General features: G+C 41.9%; 1 protein-coding gene across 2 annotated transcripts in view; it reads left to right on the top strand.

Moving 5' to 3' along the window:
* Reln (reelin) overlaps positions 1-22733 on the top strand; it is a 446863-nt gene that overhangs the window by 383828 nt on the left and 40302 nt on the right. For both annotated transcript variants that reach the window (XM_027393422.2, XM_027393423.2), the window contains exons 45-50: positions 271-520; positions 4956-5124; positions 14994-15134; positions 16457-16634; positions 18554-18747; positions 20305-20561. In XM_027393422.2, the coding sequence (XP_027249223.1) occupies positions 271-520; positions 4956-5124; positions 14994-15134; positions 16457-16634; positions 18554-18747; positions 20305-20561 (1189 nt within the window). The remainder of the gene's footprint in view (positions 1-270; positions 521-4955; positions 5125-14993; positions 15135-16456; positions 16635-18553; positions 18748-20304; positions 20562-22733) is intronic.

Below are 22733 nucleotides of genomic sequence, written 5' to 3' on the forward strand. Positions count from 1 at the left end.
AAATTTTGTTCTCCCAGCTTGGGACATGTGCTTTCCAAAGGCACAATTTGGCCCACAAATGGCTGTGAATGGTTTTGTCAGTCCTTTGATTTGTTTTCTGCAGCTCCTTTCCAGATGGGCAAGCAGACCACAGAAACTCTGAAAGGCCCCCAACACTAGGCAGGCAGCACCAGTTCCGAGGCGGCTGACAGACCAAAACAAACAAACAAAAACAACTGTTTAACTGTGCGTTAAAACCAAAATTTGGGATGTTTTTAAAATGCATTTCAGATTCTTATCGGAGGAAATATCTCTGGTAACACAGTCTTGGAAGATGATTTCTCAACTCTGGACAGCAGGAAGTGGCTGCTTCATCCAGGAGGCACGAAAATGCCTGTGTGTGGCTCCACAGGTGATGCCCTGGTCTTCATTGAAAAGGCCAGCACCCGCTACGTGGTCACCACAGACATTGCTGTAAATGAGGACTCATTCCTACAGATAGATTTTGCTGCCTCCTGCTCAGTCACAGACTCTTGCTATGGTAAGTGTTGCACATCCAAGGGGACAGAAGCCTGAGTGCCCACAGCTGTGGGTTCTGTTCAGAACTTCTGTCACCAGGTTAAGAAGATGACTCAGTAAAATGCTTCCTGAGCAAGCATGGGAACCTGAGTTTAGCTTCCCTCCACCCACATAAAAGGCCAAGCATGGTCACCTAGTCCTGTAATTCTACACTGGGAAGGCAAAGACATTCAGATCATGAGAGCTCAGGGCAGATCACTGAAGCTCCCTGGCCAGCCAGTTGGATCAATCGGTGAGCTTTAAGCTCAGTGACAGTCCCCATCTCAAAAAGTAAGTTGGAGAAGTAATTAAGGAAAACACTCAGTGTCAACTTCCAGCTTACACACATGCATACAAATACATACATACATACATACATACATACATACATACATAAACACACACACAAAGTTAAGTACCAAGTGATAGTGTTAAAGTACACAAATGGTCACAGTATATTTTATGTTCTTGGAATATTCCTGAAACTTCAACAACATTATGGTGTAGATAGGGTATATTTTTTTAAAACATTGTGGATAGATTGCATTTTAGAAACTTATTTTCTACCTGGGATGTAGCTCAGTGGGAAGATTGCTTGCATAGCATACACGAAGCGAGTTCTCCCCAGAACTATATAAACTGTGCATAGTAGTGCATGCCTGTCATCTGAGCACTCAGATAGAATCAGGAGGAGAACACAAACTGCCATCATTGCACTTTTGACCCTTTACCTGAATTTATAGACCCCTCAGGATTACTGAGGAGCCACAGTCCAATGCCATCTTACAAAAGACACTTCTAAGTTGATATAGACCCTTGTTCATTCTTAGGCCCTAGGGAGTGCACATTTGGGGAGCATCATTACTTTCAAGTTTCAATGTAACAAGATTTCCCTATTCCTATGATTTTTAACTTAGGAAGAATCCCAGAAGTACTCTCTGTACTTCAAACACAGTTAGTTGACACTAGTGGGGGGTGGTGGACAAGCAGAAGGTGCATACTCTATATTTGGTAGGTACATTCTGCTTGAACAGATGCCTCAAAAACTTAGAATCCAGTTGGTGACTGAAGCAGAGTGTTCTATGGAATGAAACTGATGTAAGATGTAATGCAAATTCAGGGGAGGGAGAGATGATGAATAGTTGTCCCTTCCAAGGAGGATAACATTTGACGAAGAGCCAAGTCTCCACTGGATCTTCATGGCTGGAGTGGCTTCTAAGGGTACATAGATTGGAAAAGCCATCTCAAACTGGCTTGGCTAGGCTTGACTTCAGCTGAAGTAGAGGAGCAGGAAAGAAAGCCCCCCCCCAACCCTGCACACAGGAAACCTGTGGAGAACAAAGCACACTGGCCCTAAAAGCAGGGATATGCTTGCTATTCCAGAGTCCTAATCTTCCAGTAACTTACAGAGCCAATGAAAAGGACAAAGGAAGCTATAGCAGCACCAGGACTAGATGTGGCCCTCATAAGCCAGTTGTGCTTCTGCCAGAGGTAGGCCCAGCCTCCTGGGAGAGGTTCAGTGAGGAAGAAACAGAAGAACAAAGTGACCAAGTAGGGCTAATCACAAGTTTCAAAGGACCTTAAAGAGCAGATATAGAAATTTGTGCTTGACACAGTCATGGACAGTGGATGGCAAGTATAGAGGGGTTTTGCCCTAGTTTCAGCTCTGTTGCTATGATAACACCCTAACGAAAATCAGCTTAGGGGAGAAAGAAGGTTTTTATTTCATCTCACAGTCCCAGGTTACGGCTCATCACTGTGGGGAAAGCAAGACAGGACCATCAAATAGCTATCGACATCACAGCTACAGACTAGAGCACAGAGAAACAAATGCACAAATGCTTGTTTGATTGTTTGCTTGATCAGTGCCATTTCTCCTGCCCAGGGAATGGTACTGTCCACAGTTGTCTGGTTCTTCCTCCATCAACTGCTTTACAGACAGTCCCCACAAGCCAAGCTATTATAGACAATTCCTCACTGAAACTTTTTACCAGGTGATTCTAGACCATGCCAGGTTGGCAATGAAAGCTAATTGTCATAGGACTTGTGATGTGTTTTAGGGGAGATCGGCTCTGTGTGAAGGTAGGTAGAAAGTATCCTAGTAAATAAGGTATAGCAGTGAGCTCTGATGGGGACATAGGGAGGACAACGATTGAGGGTAGTAGTAGTATGAAGGAAATAGGAAGGGACGAAGGTGACATGAGACAATGCAAACAACCAAACAGCAGCAGCTACCAGAACTAGGCAGTAGGCTCAAAACAGGGAACACAGAAGAGAGGAGTCCAATTTTGTAAATGATGTCTAAATTTTAAACCCAGAGAACTAATGTCATGGACAAAGCTTTGTGGTTAATAAAATTTGTTTGTTTATGTCGTTTTCTTGGTTCTGGAAACAGGGTTTCTTGGTCATGTAAGGAGAACCTGTCTAGACTTCACACAGTCTTCAGCATCAGTGCAGGGTCAGAGTCAGCAACCACTGGCTGAATGAGTGAAGTCAGCTTTGACACATAAACTGGCAGATGCAGCTGCAGCCTTAGTATGTATGTGTGGAACAGGAAGCCAGAAAGACATCTGGAAGGATGCACAAAGGCTCCCCTAGTAGGCAAGAGTCAGAGTGAAACAAGATAGGAGGCCTGGAATAATGATCTCAAAGAAAGAATCAGAAAGCAATCAGTAATGTCTGAGACCACACAGAGGACACAGACAACGAAGGCAGAGCCATTGTTTATACCTATGCAGCTTTAAGGAGCACATGGCCTCATGCTGGCCACACAGAATTACCTGGGCTGCTTCAGAAGCACTAACCCCAGGACCAGGGCCCAGAAGATTTGGGTAAAGACTCTGGCCGTGAAATGTAAGTTCAAGAATTTCTCAAGGTACCCAGTGCAAGGAGGGAGTGGGGGGTTTCAGTGTGCAGCCAAGACTGAAAACCTTAGAGAAGGCAGTTCAGCAGGGAAGTGGGAACTGAGGCAGCTTACGAAGCATTCAGTAGCCAGAAGAAGAGCGGTGAAGATGGGGAGAGGTTGAGTGTTTAGAGGAAGGAAAGGAAAAGAAAGAGATCTTTCTATAGACCCCTGTCTGACTGCTTGCATTCACACAAATTCCATGACTTTCAGATATCTCCTCATGCTTCTCTGATTCCCCAGTGTGTCCCTTTTCATAGTAGAGCAAAATATATAAGAAAAAGAGATTGTATGGTTTCTAAGAAGTGTCATTTATAATGAGAGCAAAGTTGACATAATCGGCCAGAATTTTTGTAGGGTGATCAAAATTTAAAAGACTGGGTCAGAGATATGGATCAGTGGTTAAGAGAACTTGCTGTTCTTACAAAAGACTAAGGTTTGGTTCCCCACACCCACATTGGGTGGCTCACAAATGCCTGTACCTCAGAAGAGGAGAGACCTCTATGGGCACCCATCCAAACACACACACACACACACACACACACACACACACACACACACACACACACACACACACACACCACAATAATTATGTCTTAAAATTTTGAAAAGACTGCTGAAATGCTTTACGTATTTAAAGGGGATCGTTAACTATATCATGTAAGCAGAAGATACCCTTACACGGGATATGGATATTGTTGGTTACATTTATTGAGGTGAAATCACTTACATGAGAAACCGATAGCCCAGGTTAGCGATCTGAGCATCCAGTCTGAGGAGCTCTCTGAGACCTCACCAAGAGAGGAGGAGGGCCCCTCTCCTTAGGCCTTTATCCCCGCAAGCCCACAGGCACCTGTGGCCACGCCCAAATGGGCGTGGTCAGCGCCACAAGTACCTAGAGATCTCTCCCTACAATATCATTGACAAAAAAAAGACATGAAATTAAGTGGGGTCTTGTTGAGAAGGGCTTCCATGGGAGAAGGAGGGTAGGATAGAGTATTGGGTGCACAAGACTAACGTTCATAGTGTATATTGTAAGATACATTGTTACTTGTCTACTATTAGCAGTATAGGAAGCAATAATAACTTGGTTGTAAATTTTCTGTAAGGTTCTCCTTATAATGAATGATTTGGAAAAGTAACTTTATTTTACTTGATCATATCTCCTTAAAAGGAATTTAGCCCAGTATTATTTATTAAAATTATTAATAATGGCCAGGCATTGTGGCCCACATCTTTAATTCCAGCACTCAGAGCTCTGTGCGTTTGAGGCCAGCCTGGTTTACATAGTGAGTTCCAGGAGACCCTGTCTCTTAAAAAAAAAAAAAAAAAAGTAGCAATAATGTACAGAGAGAGAGAAAAAACAAACTAGCAAACGTTTCAAAGTAGGAAGCATAAACATAGGGGCAAAGTCAAACTGTTTCATTATATCTAAATCTATCTATGCACAGTAAATTCTATAGTTCCTGGGTCTGCAGAAATGGGCTTACGTTAAGAGTGCTACTTCCTGTTTCAGCTATTGAACTGGAATACTCGGTGGATCTTGGGCTGGCGTGGCACCCGTTGCTGAGAGACTGCCTGCCCACCAATGTTGAGTGCAGTCGCTATCACCTGCAGCGGATCCTGGTGTCAGATACTTTCAACAAATGGACCAGAATCACTCTGCCCCTCCCTCCTTACACCAGGTATCGCTGCTCCTGCATGTATGGCCCCAGTGTGATCGGCTTGGATATGTCAGGTGTTAGCAGGACAACGTTTAAATGAGATGCATGAGGATTTGTTACCTATTTAACTATAAATTAAGGCTAAGTTACTAAGAAGAGTGGGAGTCAGTTTTTATGGTGAAGTTGTTATTTTTCCCTACATCCAGGTTTTTCCTGACTTTTAATACTAATAATTTTTCTTGAATAATGGCTTTACAAGAAAACACTGGCTGCAACATAACAGCTTCTCCAATTTAATTTAGAGGTGCCAAGAACCAGCCATTTAAAATAAGACCATTGGATGCAAAAATAGATTTACATGGAATCTTTTTCTGCCATTTAAACCTCTGTCAATACAGTGGATCATGATTTCATATAAATAGTATAGCAAACAAATGTGTCCTAACATTAGCCTCTGCTTCTCAAATTTTATTTTGAACATTACTTTGGAATTTATCACCTGGAGAAATGTCTGTGAAAAGGAGCTGTTAAGTGCTCCATCCACTACACCAATTCAAAGTAATTTGGTTTGGCAAAAGTGCCTGGTAAATGATAGTGAAGACTCTAAATTACATGTGCATTTATACTCGGGTGTGAGGAAAGTTTAGGACTGACTTTCCCAGGGGAATGGTGTTCTATGATTCCTTCGCCATCTGAAGCAGTGCTAAGCACAGGAAAGCCTTAAGATCGTGATTGGAACTCCTGTTCCCTCTGAAGAAACCTGGCCCAGTGCTGCCATTAACAGGGAGTGAAAGCAACGGGCAAGTGTAGAACAAGAGTTACAGTTTAGGCTCATTATTGTCCTGTCACCTCCCTATAAATGAAGAATGAATAAATCCTCCTAGCAAACCACCATAAAATGCAACCATTCATCTAGTACGTAACTTTTCCTGGGATTATCATAAATGGAGTGGCTTCTGCCCTAACAGCCTACGGCTGCTTTACAATTGCTGGCCCAGAGGCAGGGGACTATATTAACTGAGCAGAGCTGCCAAGTTTAAATGAGATACGTGAGGTTTTGTTGCTCGTTAAAGGTATTGCTGTACATGAATTATTAAGGTGATCTTAATAAGTAACAGAGAAAAAAACTCCATTAAGTCAGCCGTCTTTTAAGTCTTTATGAATTCTATGAATTATTACCTAGCTACTTGGCAGCATTTTGCAAATAAGTGACATTCTAAGATTTACTTCAGCTAGTCATTATACCCTTGAGATGTCTACTGGAGAAAAGTAATTATTCCTCATATTTTAATCTGTCTTTTAATTGTCTCTTGCACGTACTCACAAGAATTTTGACCCTTTGAATGATACATGAAAAATCAAATAAGCGTCTATTTCCCCCTGTTATCATATTGAAAATACAGTTTGTTTCCTATATTTCCCCTCAGGGCTCATTGTTGTACAATGGTCTTAAAGGTGACTCTGCCTGACAACACACCCCTCTGAGTAATTCAGACAGAAATGTGCATAGATGAAGCCCAAGCTAGACACACTTCTTCGCATGCTTTGTCATATGCCAAAGAAGCACACCAAAGTGTCAGAGCACTGCCTCAAACACATTCTACAATCTCTCCTGCGTCCATTCTCACCCTGTAACTTTTTAAATGTGTTCTGCCCTGTTTTAAGTTAAACTGACTCAGTGGTAGAACACCTGTGCTTGCCATGCAGGCAGGCAGGCAGGCAGACACACAGACAGACAAGAAGTTAAGCTATGAAGTCTGGGAATCTGCTGGACCTGAGTTTGTAGCCCTTTGCTATAAGCAAGATGGTATTTACAGCTTACAGATGCATATGAGGTAGGGGCTAGCACTGACCATGACCACAAGACAACTGAAACTTTTCTACTGGCTTATGATATGGCTATAAGGCTAAGTATTGTTGATAATGGGAGTAAATGGAAGATGATTGCCCACAAATTGTCATCAAACATTTCACCATACAGAAATAGCCAGTGCTCACCAGTAGCAATTGTTCATCCATTTAGTCATATGCTTTGTTTTTTTAATCATTTTTATTTGAATTAGAAACAAGATTTTTTACATGACAATCCCAGTTCCCTTCTCCCTCCCTTCCTCCCCTAACACCCCCCCAACTAAAACCCTACCTATCACATACCCTTTCTTCTATTCTTCCCCTGACTCAACCTTTCTGCTCCCTCATGAGTTTTTTTTTTTTTTAATGTTTTTAAGTACTTAATTGTTTGCTAATCTTTAGTCCATTTTGGGTTTATCCCTACCTGGAAGAGCTTTCAGTTCAGTGGAAAACAAGCATTCACCGGAAATCACCCCGGAACTCAGAATTTCTAACTGTAGAATCCACTTGTGGTGTGATGGAGTACTGGAAGGTGGTGTTGTAAGATTGCCTATCACAAGAAAATATGAGTTGATCTGTAAGGTACAGAATACTTTCTTGAGAAAGGAATACGTTAAGTAAGATCTGAAGGTGGACTGGGTAAGGAGAAAGAGCAAGAATGTTCCAGGCAAGGAGAACACCCTGTAGTAGCAGGAAGTCGGTGTGTCTAGGTTCAGACAGAGAGAAGGGAAGAAAGTGAGATAGGAGATGGGAGATGGGATCGAACCATGAAGAGCAGGATATGTTAATTATGAGGCTTTTTTATAGGAATCTTACAGGTCCATTGAAGTGTGCAGGAATCAGAGGACTCATTGTAACTCAAGAACAAATAGGGAGGGTAAGAGTCTCAGAGAGAGAGAGGGCGGGGCAGACCAAGATGGGTAGGATGGTTAAAGTGTTTTCAGTGGACATAGAGAGAAATGCAGACTTCGCACTGGGTGAGCCTGAGGATGAAGAGGACAGTGTACATTGAAGGAAAGGGCAGCGTTGAAGATGCTCCTGCTCTCTGGCCGATAGTGTCAATTGGGTGCCGATGCTTCTTCCTGACAAGGAATACTGAGACTAAACACAAGCTATACCATACTCTGCTCCACACATTGCTGTGTTGAAATCTAAGAACTTGGCATCATTTTTTACCTTCATTCCTTGCCATATTCAGTGGTAGAGTTAGGTCTTCCTGGAAAACCATCCATAATATCAAACTGAATGAAAAGCATTAGCGTAGCCTAACAAGAATGAGCCCAGAGGAATGGTACAACCCTGTCTTAACCTCCCTTCCTGGAGAGTTGGAGGAACTGAAAATGATTCATGCCATCTATAACTTAAAGCTTTGCTGGGGAACAGTCTAAAAAAAAAAAAAAAACTGGGAATTTGTATTGGAAGTCAGAATTAGAGAGGGTTTTGTGTAGAGATGGGCCCTGGCTTGAGGAATTCAGTGAGTAAAGGGAAGAACATTCTAAATGAGGGGATCTGGTGAAAAAGATAGGGACACACAGACCTGAGCCCCAAAGTTACTGTTTAACACAGAAAAAGCATGGGAGGTAATGACGAGTGGAGATGGCTTTATTTACAAAAGGTGTTGAAGTAAGTCAAGAGAGTAAGACTCGTGAAAATGAGACTATGGGGATAACACAGCTGGCAGAGAGTCTCCTGCTATGAAGTCATGAGGTCATGAGTTTGAGCCTCAGAACCAAGGCCAGGAAACCAGACATGGCACAGAATTGGTATCTCAGCACTGGTGTGAAAGACAAGCAGATTTAGGTTTCTGGATTCACTGGACCATCAGTCACTAGCCTACTTAGCTAGCTCCAGGCCAAGAAGAGACTCTGTCTCAAAAAAGAAGCCTGGGAACTCCTAAGAACTGGGTGCAAAGTTGTTCTCTGACCTATACACACACACACACACACACACACACACACACACACACACACACACACACACACACACCTACATGAATGTATAAACATACTGCTATAATGAATTACATATATGTTTGAATATATATTGAAGACTTGGAAAATGAATCATGGGATATTCCGAACTTGGACTATTCTTGTAAGAAAAATTGGCAAAGCAGACTCAGAGATGGTGGTAAACCCACTGTGAAAAGAATCGGGACTGCAGTTAAGAGATAAGAATGAAGCACTTATTACAGAAAATCTCAAAGAAATGATCCTGAAACAGACTTACTAAATTCTTCTTGAATGTAAAGAGAAGACTCGGCTTTGAAGATGGAAGTCTAGGACGATGCTGTAACTACACCCGCTCACCATAGAGGTCGGACAAGGGAAGTGGCTTTCGAAGGAAGCAAGAAGATGCAAGAGTCAGAGTAGCACACTGTCCACAAGCCAAGTGAGATGTGATTACCATGCAGGAAAAGATCAGTGACTTCTGCCACAGGAAAGAAGAAAAAGGTGTCCAAAAATTTCAGGGTTTTTTTTTTTCTTCAATTTTTAGTGTATTTGAAAGAATAGTTTTAGAGCTACTGAGGATAGTTTGTCTGGCCCAAGAACCAGTGGACTCAATCACTGTATCACTGTACCTTTATCAGTTGCCTACAAGTTATGGTCCTAGGAAAATGGATTAGAAGAATGCTGTGAGTTATTGAGAAGGGCTGAATGAAAGATAGGATGATGTCGAAATCAATTTCATACCCCGATCTGAATCTGCCTTCTTCTTCATTCCTAACAAGACTTAAAAATAGCAGGTAGTTCAGGTAGCATAAGGTTCTTGAAATGTTAGTCAAGAACCAGGGTGAGTCACTGGAAGAGCAAGTAACTCAAATCCACTGAGAAAGGGCAGAAGGGAGTGGCCACAGTAGGCTCAGGTGAGACTTGGCTATTTTCAGCCAAGCTGAAAAAGATCCACTCCTACTGGCCCTAATGACCCAGCTGGTGCCATCCTCTTTAAAGATTGGCTGCAACACATTGGAAGCCAGGTGTTCTAGCCACAGAAGGGAAGTGACTACAAATCTGTGGGAAGTTAAAAGGAAAAAACGAGAAGCACAAGAAAGGACAGGTGTGTGGAAGGACAGGGATGATGGTGAAGGGGCAAAAGCAAAATAATTGAGAAGGGAATGCTACTTTTCAATGACATCCCTACATCCAACTTTGAGTAAAGAAAACAGACCCAACCAGGAAGTTTAACATTTGCTGTGTTCTTCAGATATCCCAGAGAGTCATGAGTTCATTTTGTTAACAAGATTCCTTGCAGCTGCCTGGATACTCCATATTTGGGTCTCTTGTCATTCCAGGATAACGCTGTTTTCAGAGACTTCATTGGCAAGCATTCGTGTAACTGAACAGCATATTCAAAATGTTAAAACTAGCCAGAGAAACACTGTACCACCCTCTCCTGTGCCATTTGGTACTTTGAGCATTGCTGCTATGCTTCTACCACTGTTTGTTGGGGTCCACAAAACATAGTGATTTGGTAAAGCCACAGCACCACTGAATTCCCCATACTGAATATGTGGCAATACTAGATTTCATGTTAAACAGGTTAAACCTGTGACCATTTATTCTACAATAGAGACACAGCTGCGTCTGAGTCATATGGATTGCCAACTTATTACCAAGTTTTTATCAGAGAATTTGATATTTGACTGGTCTTGTACCTATATGTAAATTTCACAGCTAAATATAAACCATCCTCCATAGAGAAGATGTGTTGTAAACCATATGAAATCTCTTGGTTTTGATGACCATTCCAGTAAGGCTCTCTGTGGGTTTATTCTGAATATTATAGTTTGTATTATTGCTTTCTGTGATTTTTAGCACAATTGATTTTTTAAAAAGTTATTTTGCTGAAAGATGAGAGCCATTCCTTTTTTATTTCTAATTCTGAAATAAAAAAATTTCCTGTGCTTTTAAAGGGATTTTTGTTGGCTTAGACTTTTCTTTATTTAAAAGGCAAATGTGCAAAGTTAAATAGAATCACATACCCAACTCCCATGTGCTTATTAGCTAGTTTCAGTGCACAACCAACATTGAGCAGCCCCACTTACTCCTAACCCCATGCTGATTTGAAACAAATTCTAGATTTTGTAGCATTTCAACTTCAGCTCTCACAGTGCACATCACTGGAAGAGAAGAAGATATTAGACAGGTATGCTGCAATTTCTTGTTTAGAAGTTCTCCAATAGCCATTACTCAGATTTCTTCATCTCACAAAGTGTGTCACAAAGTTTTTGCAAGTCAGTGTACAAATCAGGACAGTTAGTCGGACTGTCTCCTAAGCCTCCTTTAGCCTCTGGCTCTCTTCCTGTTTTTGTAGGCAAGGCTGGGCACAGCAAGGTCGTTTGCTTTTCCCAGTGTCATATAGCCAGTGGTTGGTTGTAATACAACGAAGTTCACCGTTTGTTTCCTCTCAAGAGAAAAGAAAAGCCTAGTGCAGTAGCTCATGCGAATTCTCCTTTGCTAACTGATTTTTTTTTATGGGTTTGGATAAATTTTTAAAAGATTTACTTAATAGAAATTTAAAATATTCCTGGAGGCCAGATAAAAACTATGTAATAATACTCTAAGTTAGGAAATCCTTGCCTCATCCTACTGCTTTGCTAGTGAATGGATGTGTGACCCCTGGGCCTCACCATCTTCATCAGCAGAGGGAAAGTTAGCATGAGTTCCTGGTGTGTCTCTTTGAGAATATAGGGAATGTCACTGAGAGAGGAGAGGCTGAGGTGACTGGCCACAGCTTCTTTTGAAGGAGTTCTCATCTTGATGATGACAGGAAGTCTTCCTACGTGAATGGAGTCTTCCTGCAGAACTAAGAGTATGAAATGTGTACTGAAACCTGTTAAAAGGCATAGCCACCTCATGGGGGAGGCACACAGAATGTAATGCATCGAAACTGTTGTCTGCAGTAATGTGTTAACTGTTGAGCAGTGGATAGTTACTAACCTCCATTTTCGAAGCATTTTCAATGTGTTGATGGGGAGGGAGTGCTATAAATTTAGAAAATAATCAAAAGGGGAGATTTCAAGGGTATGTGAAAATAAGAAATTTGCTCTGGGGCCGTTTATCCTCCAACTCCAAGAAGCGGCAGCTGGTAGCGGCTATCATTATAAGGGACCTTCAGGATAAGCTATGACACCTGCCGAGGGACATGCCAAAGCACTCATAGGTCTTGGTAAACATGAACTAATTAATTTTCACAACACCCTTGTGAGTCAGAAGCAGCATATTCTGAGCTTTACAGATGGGAAGGTGTCAGCGTGTAGACCTAAGTGATTTGGCCCCTCTCACAGTGAGGCCAGGCAGGGCTGGGAATACTTCGTTTTATTGGAAAGACTTAGAGGCTGATTTCAGCTCCAGTCTTCTCACTCTGAACTGTTATTGCACTTCTTCCATTTAATGAAAGTGCTTTTTCTTCCTGAAAAATAATAATGGATGATAAGGCACCTCTGCCTATAAGTATGTAGTTACTAGATATTGCTTTTCCTAAGAATATAAAACCATTGCATTTCAAATGTGGGACTAAGAAATCATCAAATTTGACCTCCGTGTTGTGTGTAAACATACTTGCTTACCATGAACATAGTACTCACTGGAGCCAGAATACAAATTAGAGCACTCACTTATCTTTAGACTCATTAGCCAGCTCTAGTTTTAGTGCAGACTTCACATGGTCTCCTTCTGATGCTTTTCTGTGAAACTCCAGAGAATGAGCGGCATAGACTGAAAACGGTGGGGCTGGAAGTCCGGACAAAGGCTGTCACCTCCAGCAATTCATCTGGCTCTTAAGTCCCCTGCTCAGTCTTTCTGTTCAGAAGCTGTCCAGACTGTGACTGAACAAAACCAGAGATCAGAAAGCCACCACCTGCTAGGCAGCCTGTGCTGCCTCTCAGCTCTTATCCTCCAATAGCCATCAAACTACTGCTCCACACGACTACCCTCAGTTCCTCCCCCTACACCCTGCAAGGTGTCTTTTGTTTGCTTTTTCCAGGAATCTTTATTGCTGTGACTTAATAGTCTTTCAGTAGATGTTTGTGAAATCCCATTTGTAAGTGCCACAGACAGTGAAATGATTAATGGCGAGAGTAATCTAACAAAAGAAACTGCTGTAAAATACAAGGTGGCAAAGGCTTTAGTGAAACATGTATATGACATTAAGAGAATGGGGAAAGTTTATTACTTATTATTATCTATGAACACTGAGACCAGATAGCATTTCAGAAAACATGTAATCAAAAATCAAAAACAGACCAAATATGTGCACATTGGCTACATATCAGTTATGGGCTGTGAAAATGTGATGCTCTACTGTGACAAAATGTTGCTGTATAGAAGCAGAAATAGTAACAAGGCCAGTCATTTAAAAAAAACAGAGCCACTGAGTTGCACAACACTGGGAGGGGGGGGGCATCAATACAACATTGCTCCCTGTGAAAACAGTGGCCCCGAGCATCAGCTCCCTGTCCCTGTACAGTGCCACTCAGTATGAGCAATTATGACTTAATTAATGTTCCGGGAAGGAACTGTGTCTCCCTGAAACATATTCCCATGCATGCATGATGGTGCTAAATTGTGTTAAATGCCACAAAGAACAGACTGCAGAGGGTCGGAATGAGACAAGTGCCACTTTTAAAAGGGTCAGGAAGAAAATGTCTGAGGACTAACACTTCCTGAGAGACCCTGAAGGACGATTGGGGTAGGCCAAGCAGAGAGAGAGAGAGAGAGAGAGAGAGAGAGAGAGAGAGAGAGAGAGAGAGAGAGAGAGCTCTCTTGGGGAAATGCAATTACAGAAAGGTGGGAGTAAGTTTGGTGTGTCTGGAAGTTGGGGAGAGTGACTCTTTGTGATGAAGGCCAGAAGAAGGGAGGAGAGGAGAGGCCTCCACTCAGGCCCAACCCTGTGGGCCAAGGAGAGGGCTAGGGGCTTGACTTCAATGCAATGGGAAGTGATAGGTGCTTCTGCTGGGGGTGTGGAAGCTGGAGAGCAAGAGCTGGAGAATCAGTTTGTGCCAAGATTCTCAGGACACGAGGACTGAGCTGTTTCCCAGAATGAAAATCTTAGAAAATCTTAGTTCTAGTCTGTTGTTCTTTTTTTTTTTTATTTCCTAAACTTTATATAAGTATTTCCCCTTAGAAAACATAAGACTCTTGCTGTTATTTTATCTTTTTCCCTTCCTAAAACAAATATTCTCCCATCAAAATATTAAGTCTTTTAGTATAAAATATGCATGGCTCAATAAACAAAAATTATTTCCTCCACGAGTTTCTGACGGTTGCATGAGCACCGGGTATTGTTTGGATTTTGCTGCCATCTAGTGCCTCGGAACACGTTTGTTTATGCTGCTGAACAAATGCTCCCCGAATGTGAAGGAGAAACTACACCTCTGCTTCTGATTGGTCTGCCTTGAAGAACATCTGAGTTACTTTTATTTATTTCACCTTTTCATCCACATGAACTAAGCCTGGCTTTATTTATTACCCCCTCTCTTCTCCACATACAATTACCTGGGGTTTTACCCATCTCTGTTTTGTTTATCTGTCCCCTAAAGCGTCTATTAGGAGAATTCCTCAGGGGTGCTAAGTGAGATGGCCGCGTGTCCAGTGCACTTTTTACTTTGCCCTAGAGCGCAGGGAAGAGCAGGAACAACAGCCCACTTTCTGTTCTAAAGTTGAAGGCAGAAGGGTCGGTCACACCTGCTCAAGGCCAGGCACCTTCCTCCCAGCACAACAGCCCTGGTGTCTGCACAATGGCTGCCATGCAAAACCCAGACCTTATCGTTCCCTCGAGGCTTCTGCTTTTAGGATTAGATCTTGCCTCTGGTGGAGTTGTCTTTTACAAGACCCAGAAAGATCCCTAGGGCAAAATTCATGGTGAATCTGTTTGTTTGGCTTAGTTTTGTCAGCTAGAGATTAGCATGGTCTATTGCAATAATGAACGTTCTTTTCAAGATAGGAATGTAATGTGTGCTTTTGTGTTCCCCTCTTAAAGCTTAGCAGAATACATTTTCTTTCCCACTGCGTTCTTCACGGTAAATCTCTTCTTCCAAGGTCTCAAGCCACGCGTTTCCGCTGGCACCAACCAGCCCCTTTCGACAAGCAGCAGACATGGGCGATAGACAATGTCTACATTGGGGATGGCTGTCTAGACATGTGCAGTGGGCACGGGAGGTGCATCCAGGGAAGCTGTGTGTAAGTTGGCATATTTCTTCTGTCTAAATATCCTGATTCACATTCCATCCAGGAGGGTTCTAAAACTGGGTTTTTCATTACTCCCAAGTTACCTTAGCATTTGAATTTTCCTGAAATATAATATTGAGCTAACAGAGGAACTGATGGCTATTATAACTACACTTTTACTTAGTGATTAGCATCTAACAACAGGTACATTGTCACGAGAAAGCTGAATTATAATTGAGTATATTCACTTTTCTTCTGTTTTTGTGATTTGAGCCTTGAAAAGATGATAGAAAACTGTAGGGGTTCATTATATTCTCACCAAAAAAATAACATTAAGTCTGGAAGTAAGGACATGCATTAGTTGAGGTTTAGTTGATAATTCTCATGCTGTTTGCATAATAAAGTATAAACATGTCTGGTCAGTTTATCAGGCATTTTTGACAGAGAGCCTGCTCTGTCATTATCATAGATCTTTAGCATCCTTGGGAGAATCTACCTTTAAGGCATTTGGATGGACATGTGTTCATGTACACACCAGTGCGCACTGCAGTCTTTTGTGCTTGGGCTTCTAAGATTGTACTGTTTGATTGCTTAGTGTAGAGAATTCATATACTCCTCTCCACTCATCTCCATATACATGGGCAATCTGGCCTTTGATTAATGATTGTATCCCATATCTAGGAGAACTCTGAAGAGCCCTGGCAGCCTCCCAGTCCTGTCCTGAACAGAGAGCTGAGAACTCTGTTCAGACATGGCAGTGATTATCCAAAGCATCCTCTGCTATTTAGCACACAGCCACTCAGTCCTTAAATGGCTGGACGCTTCTGTTTAAAAGGCCAATTTTGCCAGGCGTTGGTGGTGCACGCCTTTAATCCCAGCACTCGGGAGGCAGAGGCAGGTCTATCTCTGTGAGTTCGGAGTGCCAGGATAGGTTCCAAAGCTACACAGATAAACCCTGTCTCGAAAACCTAAATAAATAAATGCCAATTTCATATATTATTATCACCCAGCAATTTGGTTTGGCAGCTGCATGCAGTCCTATGGGCTATCCAATGCTGTTTCATGGGAGATAGGACTTCAGTACATTGTTTAAAGTTGATTCTTTCTTCCACCTGCACCACCAGTCATTTATGAAAGCCTGGGGGTTGGAGTAGTTCACAGCCTGTCTTTGACCTCTGCATTGTTTAAAAAAAAAAAAAAAAAAAAAAAAAAAAAAAAAAGCTCTGTGACTCTGGGAAGAGCAGTAAGGTTGCTTCATCCTGGCCTAATGTTCAACTGCTCACAGGGCCTTTGTGTGGTGTTGACTCTGCCTCTCTCTCTCTCTCCACACCCAGCTGTGATGAGCACTGGGGAGGCCTCTACTGTGATGAGCCTGAGATCTCCCTCCCAACCCAGCTCAAAGACAACTTCAACCGAGCTCCCTCCAACCAGAACTGGCTGGCCGTGAATGGGGGGAAGCTGAGTACAGTGTGTGGGGCTGTGGCTTCCGGGCTGGCTCTGCACTTCAGTGGGGTAAGACTTGGGTTGGGGCTTGCTCAGTTCCCCACCCTCTGAGTCCCTGAGTCTCTTTTGAAACAGGCGAATTAAGATGCAGTTGTCCTTAATGCCTAGTAATGATCGGAACTTTCAACAGCGCTGAGTGTTCCCAGAGGTTTCCTGCTGAAAGCTTGTGTTGAGGTTATTAAAGACTCAGCTGGTGTCAGCACAGGGAAGATTTAAGAACACATCTTTAAAGGACTTACCTAGATTTTCACCCTGAGAAAGGGGCACCTATACAATGTGTGTGTTGGGGGTAGGGGACTCCGCCTGGATGAAGCCATAATTGAAAACTCCTGAGTTCACAGCACATTTGAGATTAAAGAGTAAAAAACCTGAGAAATGGGTGTCAGTGCTTCAACAACTAATTGTTTACAGATCATCCCAAAGAACGTATAGGGTCTGTAATTACTGCACATTTGTTATAGCATATTATTTTGTGAGAGGCAGAAGCAGTATTGGAAAGTTTTCCTCAGAAAAAATTTTATAATCATTCTATTTTGCTGCCAAATTTTAACTTTTTAAATGTATAATTTCTCAAGCATCATAATTAGATAGGCAAATTAATTTAAAAAAATAACCAGTTCACACTCAACTCCTTTTTTTACTGCACCCTATCATAGAGTTTATATTGATGCCAATGAACTATTTATTATTTATATCCAATATTTTACCAAGGAGTAAGGAAAGTATATGTATCATATTGATTTTTCATATTGACAATACTAAGAATGTATATTCAAGATACTCTTCTACCTCACGTAGAAATGGAAATGCCCAAGATTTCCACATAAGTTCAACTAGCTGATCCCTACCTATCAAGATTAATATATTGATAATTGATAATTAATATAGATGACTTTAAATCATCTATGAATATTTAAATAAATGCCATTTGGGACTGAGGAGACATGTCTCAGTCAGTAAGTGTAAAGACTTGGATCCCCACCATCCATGTAAAAAATCAGGCATGGTATTACCCTAGTGTGGGGAGTGGGAAGGGGGAAAGGGTGGGAGGTAGAAACAGCCATCTCCTCAGAGCTCATTGGACAACAAGTCTAGCCAATCAGTGAACTCCAGATTCAGTAAGAAATCCTCTTTTAAAAGTAAGGTGGGATGTCATGGAGGAAGATAACCAACATCAACCTCTGGCCTGTACAAGCACATGAACATGTGTGAACATGCACACATGTGAACATGTAACCCATGCTCCCATGTGCAATATGCTCACACAAAACAACCACAGACATACACACACATTTAAATAAATAAAATTCAAGACATTTTAAAAGGACATTGCAACTATCTCACTATAACTAAATTATATAATTTTTTCAGTTGTAGTCATTTTAAATTTTCTGACTAAAAATAGTTACATAAGGGGGCTGGGAAAATTGCCTTAGGGATTAAGAGCACTTACTCTCTTCCAGAGGACCTGGGTTCAAGTCCCAACACCCACATGGCGGTCACAACTGCTGGTAATGATAGTTCCAGGCAATTCAACACTTATACGCACACAGACACTCTTACACACGTGTAAATGAAATTTTAAAAATAGTTATGTCAAAATGTTACTTTGCTAGTAACTGGTGCTTTTAGCAAATGCTAATAATTAAAAACAAATTAATAAAAACTTTGGATAGTTAATTTAATTCCTTTTGCTTTGCTTAAAAAAAATAGTAAACAGAAACCTCCTTAGAATATATGATACTTGGTTAAAGAAGTCTCAAATACTGAAATTTGAAAATTTAACAAACATGAGCTGCCTACCAAGCTGGAAGCTAGTGTAAGAGAAATAATAGCACACAGTGGCAAAACCAGAAAAAAGCTGTAATCTGTGATCTGCAATCAAGATTTCTTATTGCTGCTTTTTCCCTATTGTTCCTTTTTCTTAGGGTTGTAGCCGGTTGCTAGTCACTGTGGATCTGAACCTCACTAGTGCCGAATTTATCCAATTCTACTTCATGTACGGATGCCTCATCACACCAAGCAACCGTAACCAAGGGGTCCTCTTGGAGTACTCCACCAATGGGGGCATCACCTGGAACTTGCTGATGGAGATTTTCTATGACCAGTACAGCAAACCTGGGTTTGTGTCTGTCTTAACTGCAATACCTAGGCATCAAGCTTGGGAAGGCTCCCAGTAACCAGTCGTCAGGGACTGAGGGGACCTCCAACTTACTCCTCAGTAAAGAATAGACAGGGAGAGCTTCCTGGGGTGCATAATAGCTAATCAGAGTTTTTATTTTAACAACAATTAGCTTGCCAGGTGGTGGTGGCACACACCTTTAATCCCAGCACTCAGGAGGTAGAGGCAGAGGCAGGTGGATCTCTGTGAGTTCTAGGCCAGCCTGGTCTACAGAATGAGTTCCAGGACAGCCAGAACTACACAGAGAAACCCTGTCTCAAAAAACCAAGAAAAAAAAAAAAAAAAAACAGAACAGTTAGCTTTTGCATCCCAGAATAAGATTAGTTACTAGATCACAATACCAACAGTAAATAAACAGTGTAAAACAAACAAACAAAAACACTTGGGGTTGAGTATATGATAATTTCAAAAATGTTTGGAGAAACAACATTTGTCTATAAAGTATCTGCCATATATATGGAAACAGTAAATGACAGTATCCTTAAGGTGCCTAGAACCTATGGCATCCTTCTTTCAAAACACTGAGCTATCATATGGACCTTTAAAAGTATTCCAGAAAGACCAAAGGCAGTCAATGTATACAATTAGAAAAGCCAAGGAGGAGCCATATGTGATGGTGCCTGTCTGTAGTCTCCATGACTCTGCTGCCTGAGGCAGAAGGATTAGTAGAGATTATACATTGAAGACCAGGCTGGACAGCATAGTGAGATTCCCCATCTCAACAACAGAAAAGGGGAAATGGAATAAAAGAAAATTGTTGAATCAGGAGTTACACCCCTCCCCTCAAGGCTCAGGAATTCATGGAGATGATGGGGAGGAAGGAAGGATCGGATAGTAAGACCCGGAGGTAATGTGTGACTTCAAGAAAACAGCATTTTCCAGACACAATAGGGCCGATGCACAGTCCAAACTCAGAGAGAAAAAGACAGCACGCAAAAGACCTGCTCAAGCTTCAAACAGACTGCATCCCAGGTTGGGGGAGGGGAGGTGGGCACCAAATCCCACCTCATACCCAAGGAGCTATTGGCATTTGATTACTTCTGGGTGAGGGAACAACAGTTTTCATCAATGGACAAAAACCTGGTAATATTGAACACACTCCAGGGCAGGCCCTGGACTCTGAATAGAACTGAACGAGGAGTTGGGTCTGAAGGGAGGTAGGGAAAGGAATGAACATGATTAGAATATATCTTGTGAAATTCTCAAGAATAAAAAAAAAAAGGAAGTTAGGGTAAACTAACTGAAGTGTTCCTGTTCAAGGGAATGAGGCAGAGAGAGAACAGGACACCCTCCGTCATCCTCTGGCCTCCACAATGCATGCATGCATGGAACACATGCACACACACACACACACACACACACACACACACACACACACTTTTAGATAATGTCCTCAATTCACTGCCCTGGGACATTCACTTTCTTACAGCTGTTTTACATCTCCTCATATGAAATATTTAACTGGCATTTTCCCCCACCCCCTTCATTTCCTGTTAGATTCGTGAATATCCTCCTCCCTCCGGACGCTAAAGAGATCGCTACCCGATTCCGCTGGTGGCAGCCACGACATGATGGCCTAGACCAGAATGACTGGGCCATTGACAATGTCCTCATCTCGGGGTCTGCAGACCAGAGGACAGTCATGCTGGACACATTCAGCAGCGCCCCAGTGCCCCAGCATGAACGCTCCCCTGCAGACGCTGGCCCTGTTGGGAGAATCGCCTTTGACATGTTCATGGAGGACAAAACCTCAGGTGATCTGTTTGCTAATGCTGAACTAAAGTACACTGACGTGCAGTTGTGGGTGGGCGGGTGGGTGGGGGAGGGGTAATCACAAGGAAAATTGGGTCCTTTCTAGGTGTTCAGATAAGGTACAGAGACAAGAACATCATTCTTTTGTCCCTGTCAGTCTTCCCATTAAACATCATATGTCATCTTTACTGTCATGTTCTAATAAATAGCAGTTTATTAATAGAATAATATGGGGGGTATTTTCATCATTTATGTTTCCTATTTTCTATTTTGGATGAAAAAAATTTCCTGGTCTCTTGTGGCTGTCTGTGGTGATGGTATTTGGGTCAGGGCCTTACTCTAGTTCAAGCCGTCCTAGAACTCACCAGGAAGCTCCTGCTGACCTCAGACTCACAGTGCTCCTGCCTCATTCTCCTGGTTCCTTTATTAACATCTAAGGGCAGCATGTCGTGTTTTTTGTGACTTAGGCACATTTGCAATGGAGTGTCATGTTTCAGATCTTGTCTCGTGTTCCGTTTGCTGTGGGTCTTGCTTCTCGGCCTGCATCCTCAGCAGGGATCACTGATCACTGAGTGGTGCTGGAAAGAATCGCATGTGCATGTCATTCTCCTCTGAATGCTTGCCACTTTATATAATGCTTAGTAAGTTTAAGGTGCCACCTCATATTAAGTTACCCCATGAGCATTGGTTGTATTACATAAAACGCAGTGTGGCCAGATGTGTAGCTGGTGTTTAAGGGTCTATCTCTGCCTCACACTGTAAGTCTACCCATCAGTTGGAGCAGTCGTTTAGACAGTAAGGCCCTATGTCCCCTGCTTAGCTCCACCATCTTGAACAAAAAGAGATCGTATGGCCAGTGTAATAAGGAGAACATTCCAGAGAAAGGGCTTACCTCAGGGAAAATTTAATGTAAGAAATTTTAATAACTTAAAATACTGAATTAGTAATATTTCATTGTAAAAGTAATAAATTGTGTTCAAGTCGTGAAATTGAGAAAATCATGAGGATGAAAATTAGAATCACCAGCAGATAACCAATATCAGTATCTTTAATATTATCAATGTTTTGTATGCCTTTAAGAAAAAGTTTTACAAAGCTATAATCTAAAATTACAAGTGTTACTGTGGAGGGCCTAGGCCTTGCTCTAAATGATATGACAGACTTTGAAGATCCTCCATGGAAGGCCTCACCCTCCCTGGGGAGCAGAAAGGGGCTGGGATAGGGGGTCAGTGGAGGGAAGGGGAGGAGGGGAGGGAGAGGAAACTGAGATTGACATGTGAAAGAAACTTGTTTCTAATTTAAATTTAAAAGAGGAAAAAAAGAAAAAATTACAAGTGTTTTGTAGCTTTTTTTTTTCTTTGAAATTGAATCCTGTGATTTTTGTTGCTATTGTTGTTTTTGGTTTTTGGTGTGTTTTTTTGCCTTAGAAGATAAATTTTTACTGGTTTTAAGTGTCATTTTACTTTATAATTTGCTATTGGTGAATATATAGGCTAGCTAACTTTATTTCACTTATTGGGATATTATGTGACACTAGTATATCATGTGATATCATGTACAACTGCAAACAATGATCAAATCCACCCTGGCAAATGGAAAAGTCTTGAAGCATCCTCATCTTTACCAAGTGTTCTTATTCCCTGAGGTTCCTAAGGGAGCTGGCCAAGGTGGTAGACAGCTGAAATCCTTGCACTCAGGAAGCTGGGGCAGAAGGGTCGTAGTGTGAGCTGGGTCTAAGAGACAAAGAGACACTCTGCTTCAAAACCAAAACAACAGAAAGGGAGGGAAGAGGGAGGAAGAAGGAAGGAGAAGAAAGGTGAGGTTGAAGAGGAAGTGGGGGAGAAGAAACCAGAGGAGGAAGAAAGGGAGGGAAAGGGTGTTGTTACTGAGATTTGCTTACATAGATCTGATTCAGAACTTTGCCAAGTTACTCATCCGTTTTTTTTTCCCCTGTGTAGTAATTTATGTAAGTTTACAGTCAGAATAATTTAAACTTTACTTTTGTATTAACAAAAGCCAATACAAGCCAATTTTAGGTACCTGATATTTTTGTTCATCTAATTTGGCCCTGAGTGGTGATAAATGATTGAAGAAACACATGCCCTAGCACCTGCCCATGTTGCAGGGAAACATTTCTAGACACTGGAACATTTACTTGCAGAATCAGCTTCTGA

This window comes from Cricetulus griseus (genome assembly GCF_003668045.3).
Source record: "Cricetulus griseus strain 17A/GY chromosome 1 unlocalized genomic scaffold, alternate assembly CriGri-PICRH-1.0 chr1_0, whole genome shotgun sequence".
Lineage (NCBI taxonomy): Eukaryota > Metazoa > Chordata > Mammalia > Rodentia > Cricetidae > Cricetulus > Cricetulus griseus.